Genomic DNA, 17407 nt, shown 5'->3' with positions numbered 1-17407 from the left:
TTACTTTTTGACAGTCACCAGTGCATTACTGTGAAAGTGTATTCAGAGAAAAAGTTAATATATTTTTATTGGGACTGGCAAGCAGTAGGAAGTCATCTTCTGTGACATGACTCATTTCTGAAGTCTTGTTGCCTGCCACTGGGCTAGGGTGACTGTACTGCAGTACTAAGCACTAACGAACCTGTTCTTGACTATTTCCTTTGTCAAATATAACAGATACTCTGAAGAATTTGTGCATAATCTCATATGAGAGTGTGGAGGCTTTGAAGTTTGATTATAAAGTGGTTTGTGAAGAGGAAGAAAAAAAAGTAAACAATTGACGTTAAAAATCTGTTACAACTTACAGGTAGTGAGAAATAGATCTGCACTTTCTAAAATCTTTGTATTTTTAAACAACTTACTAATTAGTGAGTTAATACTTTTTGCTTAATTTCCCTTAACGCAATGAATGCAATTAATGAAACCTTTCTGTTAGCAGGGTTTTAGTCAATGCTAATTTTAGTACTTAATTTTAATGTATTTGAAAACACTCAAATCTCAAACTATGTCCAGATATTTTTATTCATACACTGTGCTAGTACTCTGTTTTATTTCTTTGTATCCAATTTTAGGTAAACTAAGATTTAGGAAGCTTAATATTTTGAAATAGAAAACAGTTATTTTCTACTGATTTAAATATTTGCCATTCTGTCTAGAAAAATATCCTAAATACCAGGAGGTGTTTGAGTTCCCTGCCATTTGAAGTCAGCCTCATTTTTATCCATTATGAAGTATTTTATCAGATACTTTATTACTCTCGTGTAAATGGTGTAGAAATTACTTTGTATCCATCTCACAGTATATGTATGTAAAAATGGACAATTTGTGTCAGCTTTCAACTGCCATATTCTAGTTAGAAGCAACCACCTCTACAGCAGACTTTTTTTTTTTTTTTAACCTACCTTTAAAAAATGAGATAATACTAATTAGGCGAGTTTTAGTAATTAAATTTAGATAATACTAGATATGCTGGTAACATACTTGAAAAATCATGATAATGACTTTTATAATAAATTAAATGCATAATCAAATCCTTTATAAAGGATCTGATTAGAGTTCACTGGTAAATAGTGGAAATTATGTACTACTTATGTTTAAATTTCCACTTAGAACTTGAAGTCCAATTGTATTAGATCCAGTGCATAAAAGTGGTAAGATACGTAAGTGGAGAAATGAGCTTGCATATTAACTTGAGTTACTCTAAAGACTTCTAAAAGCAGCAGCTGGATTGAGTGACCTAGTTCTCAAATTATTTATTTAAATTACAAGAAAGGCTCTATCAAAGTTTTGGTTTGTTTTTTTTTTTTTTTCTCTGAAGTTCAGATTTTTGAAACTACAAGGAGTTTAGGCAACAAAGTAGAGAAAATACTTTTTTTCCCTACAGAATTCTCAGGATTTGGAAGTGCCCTTGGATGCTGCTTTTTTTGTGGAGGGCTAACCCTTCTGGGTAGCGCTGTCCTTTGAGCAGAGGAATTGCTATCTCTTTGTTGAGGCAGTAAAAATAGTCTTCTCATATTTTTTTTTTTAACATATTGTCTTAAATCAAAGTTGTCTTAATATATTATTACTTATAGCTGACTGATCTTTAAGTGTTTGTTGTGAAATACGATGAGTATTATTCCTGCCTGAGGACCAAGGGGTGTTCATGCTGTAGAAGGCTGCAATAAGACCATGGTGCCTGATGGTCACAGCAGGTCAATCTGGGTGTAGGCTGCTGCTGAAAGAGATGGTCCTGGCTTCCCTTCTCCACAGGTGCCTCTTGCTCCCTCCTGCGCATAGTGCTCAAGTGGCTATCCCGAAGACCAGAGGTGGGAACTGACCAGTTGGAAACCAATTGCTTTGTTCATTTCTTCTGGCTTAGATTTCAATTGCATCGGTTCCCTGATCTGGTCTGTTTGCAGTTACTGTTTCCTGCACAGGAATTGCAGCAGTAACATACAGCTAGGGAAAAGTGGATGGCTTGCTACATTCAGATTGTTTTAAGACAGTTGGGAGACTCTACCAAAGGCTGCTTGTATCGTGTGAAGTCAAACATGAGGAACTGGAAAATAAAGAGCAGATATTTGACATTGATCAGAACTGAATGCTTTCTTCTTAGGGGAGTGGGTTTGTGACATTTGTTCATGCTCTAATTTTTGTTACAGGGCAGATGTTACTATGTGTACATTATTGTGCCAGGTCTAGTACAGTTGTGGTTGATATAAAATAAAATTATTCTTGAAAATACAGCACTGCTTGTATTTAAAACTTAGGTAGTTAAATTCTCCTTGATCGCAATGTAGACCTTATAATAAAGCATAGTATGGCAAATGTTTCACTGCTCAGTAATTCATTAAAATTTAAAATCTCGTAACTGTGGAAGGTAGGTATCTGGGCTGTGTGAAGTATGGGTGGGAATCTTACAAAGTACTCTTGTTTTGTCATTAGTTTTGACTTTCTCAGAAAAATATGAAATACCATGTGTTGAGCTGCCTGAGAAATCAGTTTTATTTATGCTGTTAATAGTGCATGTAAAATGGTATGGATCAAAGATGGCAACAGGAGTGGACAGCTGTTAATCGTACCAAGCATTGTACTCAGAGATCTGAAGTCTTTGTGAGTTATTTTTATAAATGACATTTTGAATTTAGGCAAGAATCGTTGACTGCTCAGGCTGCATGTACTGTTTAAGTTCAGTGCTATTGGAACTTACGTTTTAAGAATGCATGAGAAACATGAGAGGAAATCAAAGTAAGGTTGTGAATCACCAGATGTTTGTGGCTTGACTAGAGCTATGCCAGGTTACTAGTGGTTTTTCAGGGGGATGGGAGCTGCCCGGCAGAGGGCTTGCAAGTATTGTCTGAAGCGACTCGCTGAGCGAGCTACAGTGGAAGATTGCTTTCAGATGTTGCTGTGAGAACGTTAAACCACAGAGCCAGGTTGGTTACAATTTACATAAGGAAGCAAATTTTGCTCTCAGAATAAAATACTGTTCAGTTATAACATGGGATTTGCAAATAAAGATTGTTTTGCGAAGTAGCTGAGTATATAGAATATGATATGCAGGTAATGAATCTGTGCATATCCATTTAGGTTATAAGGAGTGTTCCTTTGTATTAAAAAAAACAACAAAAAAAAAATTCTTTAAGAAATTTAACATTCTCCATCACAAATAATTATTTACTGAACTCTAAGAGTGTACAGTGAAAAAGAATGTCCAGACCTCTGACTGGACTTAACTTAAGTCCAGTACATTTAGGTATTGAACTGGAAATAGAGAATGACTGGACAATAATCTTGACATTAAGTGCAAGTGTGATCATCTATTGCTAGTGATAAAAACTAAAAATGGGGCCACAAACATCTTGAAATGCCTATTTCAAAAAACTGCATGCCTAAGTAATTTTATTTTAAAAGAATGTTTAAGTGCTTAATGCTATCAAGAGACGATAACACCAGGCATACTTCACAGAAGTTTTTTACTCAAGACTGCTTTGTTCATATAAACCTTTGTTATTTCGAACGTGGGTTTGATTCTACTGGAGCAAGCTGGTACAGTGTAGGACTGTCTTACAGACATGTTAATGCTGTCATTAGGTAAAGTTGTTCAAGAACATCTAGTAACCTACTGGTTTTGCACAAAAAAAAAATTGTTATTGGCAAAACAAGTTCCTAAATTACAGTGTAATAGTGTGTAAGAGTATTGTTTAGTCTTGATAAGAAAAGTACATGTCTTCATCAGATATCAAATAAGATCAAGTCCAAAAATAATTTCAGTAGTTTCATTTCCATATCAAATATGAGCTGTGGAAATCACCTCCTGTCAAATGTATATTTGGAACTGTTCCATGTACAGTTAATAGATCTGTAGTTTTTAAGGATTATCAATGGAGCGATAATAACACATGATGCAAATTACATCTTACTGTGTAGGAGAAAAAACTTACATAGCAAAGAAGTTAGTGTCATGCTCTTTTGTCATGATTAAAAAAATCTTTTAAAATGGCAACCATTTCACTATTTCATTGTTTATCTATAGATATACTTCTCCCTATGCTACTACTAGGAAGAAACTTTTCTGATTTTACCTTCATGTCTTACTACATCTTGCAGAGGAATTGCTGACAAGTGTAGCTGTTGGTGCATCTCAAGATTTTTTTGGTCAGCGTCTGGAAAATGAGGCCTAAAGAATCATTAAATATGAGGGTCATTGTTAAATTGATGACTATGCCATCTGTTACCTGTCCTCATATCTCTTTCCTTTAACTTATTTAAACTGGACACTCAGAAAACTTTCCAAGTTTCTGCAGCGATATCTGGTTCAGTAACATATGGTAACCCACTAAATTAAATTCTCATGTGCTTCCAGGGAATAACTAGCCACCCTTCATTAACATTTCTGAAAAATTAAAAGTTAAATTTATAAATTAATAACATTACATCTTTTTATTTTCTAATTTTTTTTCTTGTTACTAGCAAATGTCTTGAGTTCACTTGTAATATAATTAGAAGAATCTATGATGAAGCTATTAATGGCTTCTAACATTCAGATTAATTATGTTATCTCTGGCCATGTATTATTACATTTAAAATTTTGTTCTGGTACACTGTCATGTCATGTTTTACCTTGGAGCGATTATCTCACTGGAAAAGGTAGAAGTATCTTTCAAGTTATTTGCAAGTCCCAGATGGAAACTGCAATGCAGTAGTCAGAATTTGATAGTCTTATTCCAATGGCTAATAGTCAGTTCATGTTACTAGCTAGTTCTTTCTGTTTTAAAGAAGCATTAGTTTAAATTAGCTGATGCTATTTAAAAAAACCAAAAAAAACAACAAAAAAACCCCCAAAAACCTAAACCAAACCAAAACAAAAACAAAAAAAAAAACAAAAAACACCTTTCGATCCTAAAATTGATGACAGTTTCAGTTTATTTCTGAAAAAAAGTTTTGATATTTTTTAATAGCTGTCCAAAGTTGAAAAAAGTTGTGCCTCTTTAAAGCAACTTTTAATTTATATTCTATAAATGTATATTATGTTCTATAGACTTCCTGATGTGAATCACTTGCTCATTGGATTTTTTAAAATATCTTTCACAGAAGGGCCATTTTTTTCCATCTTACTTTGCTAGAATTTCTGTGGTGGGTTGTAGTTCTCATTAGCTGTCAGTCTTCCTTTGCATTAGAGTCTGGCCATTGAATGTAAAATAAGTTAATTAGTAGGGACTTCTGGTTTCTCAAGAATAATTTTTTTTTTTTTCCTTTCCCCAGAGGACCATTGAAATGCTGTCTAGCAGGCTGTTAATTGCATTCTGTTCTTTTGTCGATACAGTCTTTTAATAAAATAAGAAATCCTTATTAATTTGTGCATTTCAGAATAAATATTGCTTGACACTGGATCTCCTTTCCTTGGTGCTTTCCAATTTACGATTCCAAAGAGTGACCGACTTAAGAGAATATTTTGAGCAAAGAATATTGTAACTTTATTTTCAGATTTCTGAAAATAGATTAAACAAAAGTATCTATAAAATCTTCTCTAAGTGATTAAAGAAACAGTAGTTTTGATGATATACTTGCTGAAGGTGATCCAGTTGCTTCAGCTGCTGGAGTTTGACTTTGGTTTGAGACATGCTTGCATGGGCTGGTCTGCAGCTGTTGGAAGAGCTGTGCTTTTACCTCTGGCTTTATCCCTGTGCCTCGCGTATAAACTGCCCTCCATAAGTGAAAGAAGCAATCAGGGTCAGATGTTCTCAGGTGCCTGCCTTCTCTGATGAAATGGTGCTGGGCTAAATGGAAGCATTTGATGAACTAAAACTAGATGCCAGTTATACCATAGCAATGTATTTGATACAAAATAAGCAGGAGATAACTAGCTCTGAATTTGACAACTTGTCTGCCAGAAAAAAATATGGAGGTGCATGGGCTGAAGCAGAGCTCAGCGCTAAGGTAGCTATGATGCTTTGCAGAATGTGAGCTGTGCCTCAAGATACCCATTTGTTCTGTCAGTTCATCTTAAAGCCTCTGACAAAAATTATCATGTACTTAGAAAATGATGAGGGTAAATGAGATTACATGCATATTTAGAATATTTTTTTAAATTATATAAGCATTTGTTGTCATAGAGAGTAGTTGTGAATATGCATGTTAAAAATGGGATTTGTTTTCTGAGTATTACACACTTTAGATGTCATAGCTTCTGTGATCCATTCAGTTTTATAGCCTTGTTTGTTTTCTTAGTGAAATTGCTTTTTAATACCTGATATTTGATTGAATTGATATCTTTAATAAGCTAAAGGTGTTATTAAAAAAATCTTAATAAAGACAAAGTGCATCATCTACTATCTTTAATTTTCCTTTTTTTCATTATTAAAAAATGTATCAAGGATTGAATACAAAGTTACAAACAATGGGTGAGGAAATCACTAAACTTTTAAGCTTTTGAAGGCTGCGGAAATGTTCTGGAGAAGTATCTTTGTATGCTTGCCTGGTTCCTATACTGTTTTGCAGGCATAGCTTCTTAGGTGCAGCTGGAGACAGGATAGTGGATGGGTGCTTGATCTGATCCAGTACAGCTGTCTCTGTGGTCCCCTTTTATGATTAATATTTTTTTTTACAATATGATACTTTGTTTCGTAGATTCCTTAACTCAAACGTTAAGGAAATTATCAAAATTCTGTTCAGTTTAGTATGTTTTCTGTGTAGCTTTAAACGTAAATTGTTCCTATAAAAAATAAGCCAGTACAGTAGTTTTTCTACTCTCAGGGTGGGGGGGGGAAGCTCAGTGCTTGAATAAGAGACCTGAATTTGTGTGTTCCATGCCACCAACTTCCACTGAGAAATGTGGGGATGGGGCTCTTCTGGAAATGAGGATACTTTTAGATGCTTAAACAAGGATTTAAATATCTAGTTCAGGACATCTTTGTTGGGATGAGTGAGGCTTATTAGAATTCTCTCATTTTCTTGATCTGTTTTTAGTTCTTTTTAAAATTTGCGATATATGCTTATCCCAATAATGTGGTCTATGAAGTTTAGAAGTTTAATGGCAGCTTTATGAGGGCTTAGAGAGAGAAATTCACATAATCTGTCAGTGAGTGATGCCAGCCTTGCTAGGCTTTCTCTGTAGGCAGTGGAGAGAGTCAGCCTTTCTAGAGAGCAAATCAAAGCAGTAGCTCGATTTAACTGCTCTGAATTGACTTTACAATTGAAGAGTGTATGTGTTCATGCTAGGCAAAAGTTAAATGTTCTGATTGCCCTTTTTAATAAAGGCTTTTGTAATTATTTTTATAAAATCATCATTAAACATAGCCTGTATAGGAGGGGCAAATTCAAGTATTTCTAAACACTAAGGCAAATAATTTAAGAACTATCACAGGAAACACTGTGTGTGTGTCTGGACAACTCCTTCAAAAGCATAAGAAGAATTTTTTTTTTTTTTTTTGCAACCATTGTAGCTTTCAAACCACAGTTTTGTTTGGTTCAGTCCTTTGGTAGAAATCCTGTGAATATAATTAAAAAGAATGACATGCATTTAGTAGGAACTTGTATTGGAAACATGGAAGACAAACTCCAGATACCTGATGCAGTAGTTTAAGAAATTATTGTCTACCTCATGCAGCAGAGTTGTCAAAAATAAGTCATAAAAGTCTACGTTTCCATCATGTTTTCACTGCTAGTTTAAGCAGATGCTGGACTTGACTTGAAGGATCTGAAGTGTTGTCATATTTTCCTATTTGCTGGGTTGGGGAGGGTGTTGGGAAGTTGAAGGCTGTACTGCAAGAAGGTCAAAACAGAGAGTGGGAGCTGATAGTATTTTCAACTGGTTCAGGAGAAATCATCAAATATATTTTACCACTGCTTTGAATCTGTTATTCTTTCTGGGTAAAAGAGTTTCTCATGTTTTGTATTTCCAGATGGACCTTCAACTGATAAAGATTCTGAGGAAAAGAAAAAGGAGCCTGCATCTTCCTCACAAAACAGCCCTGAGGCAAGAGAAGAAAGGTACTTAATTCTTCTTGACTATAAAAACAACCTCACTCGATATAAATTAGCATTAAACTAATGCTGAATTTGTCATATCAGAGACAGCTTCCACATTCTTTTCTGAAATGCATAGAGTTGTACAAGAAGTAGTGTGTTTTTAGGGAAGTAAGTCCTGCTGCTGCAGTCATTTAAAGATGAAAGCCATAGGTCAAGATATGACCCGACTAGTTATTGTATATTCCATCTGTCTTTTCTGTCAAATATTCCTTCCTCTCTCAATACTCACACTGAGCTTTGAGAACTCTGAAACACCTTTCAGTCACAGCTTTGTGGTAATTGCATATGTTAGAAGTGTAGAATACTTCCTTTGTCTGATAGCTTTTATGTTTAATAATCTCATTTTGCACTTTTTTTTTTTGTAAACACAAAATATGTTATCAGAAAAATGAGCCCATGTTAATAACACTATAGGAGCTGAAGAACATTTGCAAAATAGTATCTGCAAGCTCATTTCTTCTATACATTTCTGGTTTTAGTGAATCTGTTTCCAGCAGCCATTTTTAAGTTGAAATTTAACCTCTAACCATTTGTCCTGATGCAAGCTGAAAACTTTTCAGTTTACAGTTTGCAAAGCTACATTAATTGTTTGTTTGCGACTATTGTACCACCTCAGTACAGTCAGCAGACTGAATGCAATGCACTCACTGCAGACTGCGTGTTAGTGTGCTGTGTCTTCAGTGGTTTTTAAAGTAAAGTTCCAGGGGAGGGGAATAGATTCAATGTTAATGTAGAGAACTGAGAATTAAAACTTTCGTGCCACAAAATGGAATGAAATACCCACTGTGTCTCTGTTGTGTGGAGTATCCTGCTGAATATTCTAGAGACACTTTTGAAATTGTATTGACTCTAGAGCTAGAAGTAGCTTTAAAAAAGTGGCCTGTGTTCTATTTTTGGAATACCGTCAAATGGGTATAGCAAAATTTCTGTGTTTTGCAGTGGAATAAAGTTATTTGAAGAGGGAGTAAAAACATTAATACTAGTTTTCTTTTTACCTTTTTTTTCAGCAGTTCAAGTAGCAATTCCAGTAGGAAGGAGGAGGGTAGTGCTCCCTCAAATTCTTTCATCCCTTCTTTTCCCCGGGCTCCAAGCACTTCAGATTCTGTACGAGTGAAATGTAGAGAAATGCTCTCTGCAGCTCTCAGAACAGGAGGTGAGCTTTGTGGACTATGTTTTGAAGTTTAACTGTTTCCTTCTCTATTTCAGTCCTTAACACTCTCTTTTTTTCCTGCCTCATAGGGTAGAATAAACCCTGTTTATGTCCATTTGTGTATATATACCCATAGGCCAGTTCACCCAAGTTGCAAGTAATAAATAACCTTGACAGCATGGGAAAGTATTGAAATACGTTTTTGTTCCTGATGATATGGGACATTTTGTGGCTTCTGTTCATCTGATATCTTGCCTACGGTGGAACTTCTTTTCAGCAAGGCTGTTGCCTGCTTAATGCCTCATTTAAATCTTTTTGTGGAAGCTGCTATTTTTTTTGTGTTATCTCTCACTGAGAGATAACACTGTGTACATGCCTGCCTTTCTTACACCAGGGATCCTGTGGGCCTTCAGATTTTAGTTTTTGAAGACTGCCTTTTTGTTTTGATTTAATCTTTGAAATTTCATTGAGATACTTAAAATAAGAGAGTCTTGCATTGCTCTATCTTTGTGCCTTTTGGGCATCTGTAAATTCTTGACTGTTTGGGGGATTTTTCTTTTTCCATGTCATGTACACTTGGGTGTCTTTAAATCAACAAATTGAATTATATGCTAGATAAGGAGCAAACTAAAAGTTGGGCTACTCAGAATGACTTGATTTTTTTTTTTTCTGGTGGGTTCTTCTTTTCTACCAGAACTTACAACTCAGCTCCTGTTCCTCTGTCCATAGCTTAGTGTAACCTGACCCAGTGTAAGAACGCTTCTGAATCATCCATTTTGACCCTCTTCACTCTTTTATTCTTTCTTTTAATTCACATAAATTCACATACAGTCAGTAGTCAAGGCTGACTGAAGAGCATGAATTTGTGGTCCTTTGGACATGTAGTTCATAGGCTTCTAAAGTAATTTGTGACCAGAAAGTTGCATATATCATCTTAGTATTCGTAATTCTATATAATCTTAATTTTAGTTAGTTTTTCAAGAACTCCTCTTGCTGTTTTACTTTCTACAGCACATATAAACTGATCATTCATGAGCTGAATGCCAGTCTCAAAAAAATGAGGTTATTTTCTGGTTTTATGGCCTTCTGCATGAGACTGAAGGAGAAATGGTGTTTGGATTACTCATTGAAGTATGCTCGTGAAAATGAGAAGGAGGAAAACTCGTACTGTATCTAATTTGTCCTAAGCTGTCTTGGAAAAGCAGCTGTCTTTGAGTCTTGGTCAGAAAGAGTAAATGATTGTCTTGAGACATTTTAGGTTGAGTGTTGCATTTGTCTTCAAGATTGCTATGTTTTTTTTTTCTTCTAATTTACATGTTTTATGATACATTTCTACTTTGCATTTTTAAAAAATATCTGATAATATTGTTTCTGTTAGATTTCATTAGAAACATAGTAATTAATTTATCCTGCATGCATGCAAAACATTAATTGCTTATGCTTGTATTGTGTAGACTGAAAGAATTGTTGAAACACAATACAAAATGTTTTCTCTTTATAATGGTCTAATCTATACATAGATATGCAGTGGAGATGGTATCTGCCAAGCCTATTAGAATATTTAATTTTTTTCTGTATAGCTAAATTTTTTGTCACTGCTTGCAACTAGATGTCAGAATTCTTGTTTTTGTGAAAGATTTAGGCTTGTTCTACTTTTATAAGCTTCTGTTGTTCTTCGTTTCACTTATTTTTGTTCTTCCAAGTAGTAAGTTAACACACTTTTGAAAGGATAAGTATACAGCAAATTAAACTCTCCTAGACAAAAGGAAAATTCACTGCTGATGTTTCGTAATTTACTGAATTTCAGAGTTTTGAATGGGTTCTCAGGGATATAGAATATTAATGAGATTGTCAGGTTGCTAATATTTTAATATTTGTTTTCTTCAGATGATTACATTGCTATTGGTGCTGATGAGGAAGAGCTGGGTTCTCAGATTGAAGAAGATATCCTTTGTTTTACATCTAGGTGCTCTAAAGCAAGAGTATTTTTTAAAAGCGTTGATAATGTTAAAAATAATTAACATGATCTATATATTGAGTATTTTTAAACTTAATTTAAAACAAAAATAGCAAACTGTGTTCAACCTATCAGTGCAGAAATTTAGTGTTTAAAAAACCAGCACAACCTAAATTATTTGCCTTAAAACATGTAGGAATATGTGTAGGTGAGTGTGTGGGGTTTTTTTTCAGTTCAATGTGTATTCCTTGCAGCAGGAATATTGTATCATACTGAGGCATTCTGACATAAAATGCTAGGCTCTTCTATGTTATTTTAAAATCTTGTTAACAGTTTTAATCTTTTTCCAATGTCTTTATTTCATTTTCTACAAGTTTATTTTTAAATTAATTTGGAATTTTTAAAAGAGTTGTTCTGATAGCAATGTTTGAATAATTACAGAGCAGAGATCTGGGCTGCTTCTTATTTTAGGTTTGGGTTTTTTTTGTTTGTTTTGTGGGGGTATTCTTAAGTATAGAAATAGCCTAAGCTTCATGATTCTAACTTGCTAATGCCCTTTGGTAATTACAGTGAGACACAATTCCGGTTAAGAAGGTCCCTTTTTCTGTTGCAAACTTGTTTTAAAATTCTGTTAGTGAGCTTCCAGTGTTTGAATATTTTTTTAGAAATGAATTAATCCTCAGGATGAGGTCTAGGAACTGGACAGAAATTTATATATGACTTTTCACAATTTCATTTAAGATTCTGCCACCCAAAAATTCATGTTTCACTGACCAGATGCTAAATTATGATTAGACTTCAGAAGGACATGATGTCTGCTGTGTTGAACAGGGCAGTAGCTTAGTTGGGATTGGGGTGGGGGGAAGGACTCTTGTGTTAACAGTGAACATTGCTTTAGAAAAATTGTCTCCCAAAATTACTTCTGTATCGTGCTCTGTTTTACTTGTTAATGTTTTGTTCCTTAAATCCAAAGCACCTATTTTTCAAGAATTAAAAAACACTGATATGAAATACAAAAATAGGGTACGAAGTAGGATAGCAAATCTCAAGGATGCAAAGAACCCTAACCTAAGGAAAAATGTGTTATGTGGCAACATTCCTCCTGACAAGTTTGCCAAAATGACAGCAGAGGTAAGTAAAGCACAGATCTTGAAGTATTTCCCTATTGGACTTACGTCCTGGCCTGTATTTATTAGCCATTAAAATAATTTATGTAAGCTGCCTGCACTCCTAAAAGACCATGGCTTATTTGTGACATGCACAGTCTGAATTAGACAGGGCTGTGTTGGGGCGGAGGGAGTGAAAGTGATGTCTGTTAATGGTTCCTAAATATCTGATTTTGTCTCTTAAGTCGGAAGGCAGGTAAGCTGTCACATGCAAGTTTCCTGAAACAGAGTACGTTGTGTGGTTTTCGAAAGGCCATGTTATGTATCTGTGATAGTTTTTTTAAATTCAGGACAATGTAAAAATGTCTGACTAGTGACTCCAAGCTGCTTACCCATTCACCTTTCTGTGTATGTAAGTGGTAGCCTATCTTGCTATTTGTTTCTCAAATGCTAACCTCTGCTGTTATACTCCTGTGCAAGGTGGTTTTAAACACTGTGTTTTTAAAGATCAGTCCCTCTCCCATTGGCATTTTCAGTGTTCATTTAAAGCTTATCTGAATTTTTACAGAATACTTCAAATGACTTTGAAGTCTCTCTATTGCCCTTCAATAGAGTTATTGTTTATGGATTCTAAATCAAAAACAATTTGTTCACACAGGGGTAATGATTTTTTTAAAACAAAAATTCTTTAGTAAACTCTCTGCTCTTTTTCCATAACAGGAAATGGCAAGTGATGAGCTGAAAGAAATGCGCAAAAATCTGACCAAAGAAGCTATCAGAGAGCACCAGATGGCTAAAACAGGAGGTACCCAAACTGATCTGTTTACGTGCGGCAAGTGCAAAAAGAAGAACTGTACATACACCCAGGTACATGGTTATTCAAATTCTTCGTTTTCCTTTTTCAAAGCTTAAGTCCTATAAAAAGAATGTCAGAGAAAAAAGTTTTAATTACAAAATGAACTGTTAACAAAATGCTGAAAAATGACAAAGTATGTGGGAGGTAGTGGGATCTATTTAGGTGTGCTTACATAAAGAATGTTTGTTGTGTTAATTGAATAAAGATTTTATGCAAATCCAAGCTGAGTATCTATCTAGCCTGAAACATCAGTTTTCTCTGCAATGATAGGTTTTGGTAATTCTTCTTTTCATGTCTTATTAATATGGATTTATGTGGAGGAGAACTAATTCACTGTTTTTTATGTGTGTAAACTTTTCTTTACAGAGGGCATAAGTAGCAGAAGATAATGGTACATACATATAAAATATATATACATACATCTATATTTGTTTCTATGTATCATCTACCATTTGACTAACACTAGACCTTGATTTACAATCATTCCTGCAACCTTCTATTTTAATTAGGAACTATGTGCAAGAAGGGCTTTAACTTGTTCAGTAGTACTTCAGAGCATGTAATTTTTGTCATAGGATCAGCTGCATTTATAATTTAATATTGTATATCAGATGCTTTAAGTAGGAAGCTGATTTTCAATCAATTCAATACGTTTCAGTAAACATATGAACATGTAGTTTTACTGCAGAATCTTTTCCCAGAAGTATGTGCACAGTTTCTATGGTGAAATTTATATTTTAGTGCTTCTAAATCTGTCAAAACCTAAGTTTATGATCGCTTTATAGTCTAGACAAAAAAACAGTTTCAATTGATAGGGAAAGGTAACTTGTATTTTCATCCAAATGTGTTTCCTTGATTTTAAACTTCGATGTTAAACTTTTACATTGAAAACTTACTAATGAAAATTGAAGATACTAATTTACCTTTTCCACTTTGGCTCTTGCCTTTGCCAAAGGTTCAAACTCGCAGTGCTGATGAACCCATGACAACATTTGTTGTCTGTAATGAATGTGGAAACAGATGGAAGGTAAGACTGTTAGACTGCTCTGCATATTGATAACAGACAGCCAGGCTCTGTGCTTAATTTTGATTTGCAGTAAATAACAAATGAGTTTCTGTTGACTTCTGGTTATTTCTTAGCTCGTTAATGATATTACATGTTGATATTGCAAAATAGCTTTAGGTTAGAAAAGGGTTTTTTTGACGGAAGGTGTGAGATCACACAAGTAGGGCAGTGGCAAAGGGGGAGAGAAGTCAGGACATTGACTTAGTCCTTGTAGCATTTACTTACAGTACTGCTTTGCTATGCAAAGTCACTGTATTTTCTCTTTCTTCCCCCAAAGATATTCTACATATTTTTAATCTCTGCTTTGAGGAGTGGAATAGGCCTTTTTAGACCTTTTTTGTTTGTTTGTTTGTTTTGTTATTTTTTCGGGGTTTTTTGCTACTCTGAAAAGAAGGGGAGTGGGTAAAAAAGAGATGTCTGCTGCCATATTCCTGTGTCAGGGTAAGTGTAGGGCAGTAATAACTTGATTTGAATTTTTTTTTAAGTTCAGGAAATGGGAATTATAAAAGCTTCTGAGGAACTCTGGTAGTCCAATAAAGTGGAGAAACACTGAAATGAAGGCCTGTAAAATTTACAATTTAAGATATGATAGCATGCAATATGAAGTATGATACCCTCATTCTGTTATTTTTCTGTGTTAAGAATGCTGCAGAACCATGTTGCACAGCATACATTAAGATTACTGCATTTAAAAAAATGTTTTATGCATCTTGTTTTACATATCTTGTTACTGAATATTGTTCAAATCTATACTCCAAGATATCTAAATAATTTATAAAGAAATTGTTTGATGCAGTACCTGGAAAAGTTCCAGTACCTGGAAAAGTTCATTTGTCCTTAAAACCTTCTTACAAAAGTGTCCATATAAAGATGCTTGAGTGAAGGAATGGTTATGATATAAGCAAATGCTTTAACTAGTAATTTCCATATCCTAAGTATGGTGTCATATTTCTGTTTCTTCTTGGAAAGATTTAGAAATAAGCTGTATAAAGATCTCATAAAAATTCTTTTCTTTTGACAGTTCTGTTAGAAGAAGAAATTGTCAAGACATCTGGACCAGTATGAAAGAGGATTTTGTAATTAGCTTTAAAAACTAGGCTAAGCATCTAGCTTCCTGCAAATGAGAGGTTTTTTGGTTTTTGTTTTCTTTCTTTTTTTTTTTTTTTTTTTTTTTTTTAAAAGCAGCATACATGCCTGAAGTTAGCCTTTGTTTTGACACAACCATCATTTCCTTAAATGCCTTCCTATAGCTGATAGTCAGTAGGGCCAGGTTGCTCAGTTGTATGGTGAATGTTAAAATATTTTTTCATTTTTATAAGTAAGTTGACATTAAACTTTTACCAATTAAACATTTTGCTAATTGGCTTGATTTTTTTCTTAACTGTGCGAATGTACTGTATTTTTTTTCGATATGAAACATACACACTCCTCTCATATGTATTTTACCTCCATATTTGTTCAGTTTTAAGAGTGGAATTTGTTTCTTGCTGCTGCGTTCACTAGTTTTACAAAGAGAAAAGGTATCTAACTTCATCTAATTACATTAAACTCGGTTGTTAACTAAATCACAATTTAGCTAACTCTCTAGTTTGTACGTACTGATTCTGAATTAGGACTAAGTTTGTGGTCATGGGGTTTGGAAATTTTATTAGTGGATATGATGACCTCTTTTTGCAATGGTTGGTTAAGCTTACTTATGTAACCAGCTCTGATCAGTGCAATATATTTTATTGCCCAAAGCGTGTATTTTACATTCCGTCAGTAGGTATTATTTCTAGGAATATTTTAACATAATCAGTTAAATCTGACTGAGTGTTCAGTTTTGCTTAATGTGCTTGACAGCCAAGTTTGGTTTAGACTTTGTAAATAAGCAAAGGCATTGTGTTGTAGGCTGTCCTAATAACAACAGTTAACCAATTTCATAATGATGTAAACTGACTGGGGAGGTAATATTAAATTCACTCCATATAAATGACATTAATTTTGTTCATTAACTGAATTTTGAGATGTAGACTATCCAGTGTCAATCATAGACCTGCAGACGAGAATAAATTTTTAAAGTTATAATCTTTTCCATATGTGGAATGATATAAATACTGCTTTCTTAGAGCTTGCTTTTTAACAGTGCACATGTTTAGAAGTATTTTCAGATGTGCTTTCAAGGAAAAAATATGTCAACATCTTTAAAAGATATTAAATTGTTTCATTATACTCAAGTTTATATTACTGAATTTATCGAAGCCTGGGGCTGAGGAGATCTATCCTGGCAATATATAAAGGATTCATGGGGGAATGAAAGGAGTATGTGTGGTTCCTGGAGAATAAATTCCTTTACTGTAAAGGAAAAACAAGATTTTCTATGTTGAATATTTTTTACATGATGGTGCCAATTGTAACAAATTAGTTGGAAATAGTATGATGACACTTGAGCTTTGCAAGACAAAAAGTGTTTGGTAAATACTTTATAGAGCAAGCTTTTCCAGTCAGCTTGTGCAAGGCAGGAAAAGTAGCTTTTCTGCTGAAAGGAAAAATGATTAAAATGGACGTTTAATTACAAACATTTTTAGGGAGAAAATTGTTCAGCATTTAAAGTTGCTTGCATAAGTTTACATTAAAATGTTTTTAACTCATTTAACTCATTTATTTGATATTAGTACCCTAATTCAGAAAACATGAATTTTTCTACTGACAGTATGAGTTTATTTTTAGCCTGTGTGTAGGTCCTTTGGCAGGATTGCCTCTTAAGGGTTAAAGATGCATAATTGATTTTTTTTTTTTCAAGTTGTTTAAGACAGCAACAAACTAATGACATACATTTAATATCAATTGCAGTGCTTTGTTTGGAGACCTTTTGTAAAGAAGAAAGTAAAAAAAAATATGTTAAAAATTATTGCAGATTGGATGCCAAGTAGGCTTAAATTTCCACTGCTGTTCACAGCATATGTACAGGGCAGGCACAAGTTGGTTTGCATTACCTTATTCACACCACAGATCCTTTAATCTTTATGCCTCACTGTGACACTTAGGAAAATTACCTTTTGAGAAAATACAGTAATTGTCTCTCTGTACTTACTGCATTGTATTTGGACTTTATTAAAATAACTAGAACTACAGTAGTGCTTTCTGATGTAGGTGTATCCAAATGGGAGTAAGAGTTAAAATAAAACATTGTTTCGCTTAATGTTATCTTATGACTGTGGCAACAGTCTTCTCCCTTTCT

The 17407-nt window shown here is 34.2% G+C and overlaps 1 protein-coding gene across 2 annotated transcripts in view; it reads left to right on the top strand.

Annotated features, from left to right (window-relative positions):
* The window catches only part of TCEA1 (transcription elongation factor A1), a 29024-nt gene extending 12626 nt beyond the window's left edge, over positions 1-16398 (top strand). The window contains exons 4-10 of one of the 2 annotated variants that reach the window (XM_086740812.1): positions 7926-8013; positions 9063-9205; positions 11090-11146; positions 12136-12290; positions 12986-13132; positions 14077-14148; positions 15209-16398. In XM_086740812.1, the coding sequence (XP_086596938.1) occupies positions 7926-8013; positions 9063-9205; positions 11090-11146; positions 12136-12290; positions 12986-13132; positions 14077-14148; positions 15209-15217 (671 nt within the window). In that variant the 3' untranslated portion in view covers positions 15218-16398. Of the gene's footprint in view, positions 1-7925; positions 8014-9059; positions 9206-11089; positions 11147-12135; positions 12291-12985; positions 13133-14076; positions 14149-15208 lie in introns of both variants that reach the window. The other variant, XM_086740810.1, reaches the window with a different exon arrangement.
* The last annotated feature ends 1009 nt before the right edge of the window (positions 16399-17407 follow it).

The sequence above is a fragment of the Chlamydotis macqueenii genome, chromosome 2 (genome assembly GCF_036417535.1).
Source record: "Chlamydotis macqueenii isolate bChlMac1 chromosome 2, bChlMac1.mat, whole genome shotgun sequence".
NCBI classification, from domain to species: domain Eukaryota; kingdom Metazoa; phylum Chordata; class Aves; order Otidiformes; family Otididae; genus Chlamydotis; species Chlamydotis macqueenii.
Note: the sequence above shows the minus strand (reverse complement) of the source record. Positions and strands in the feature narration are given on the sequence as shown.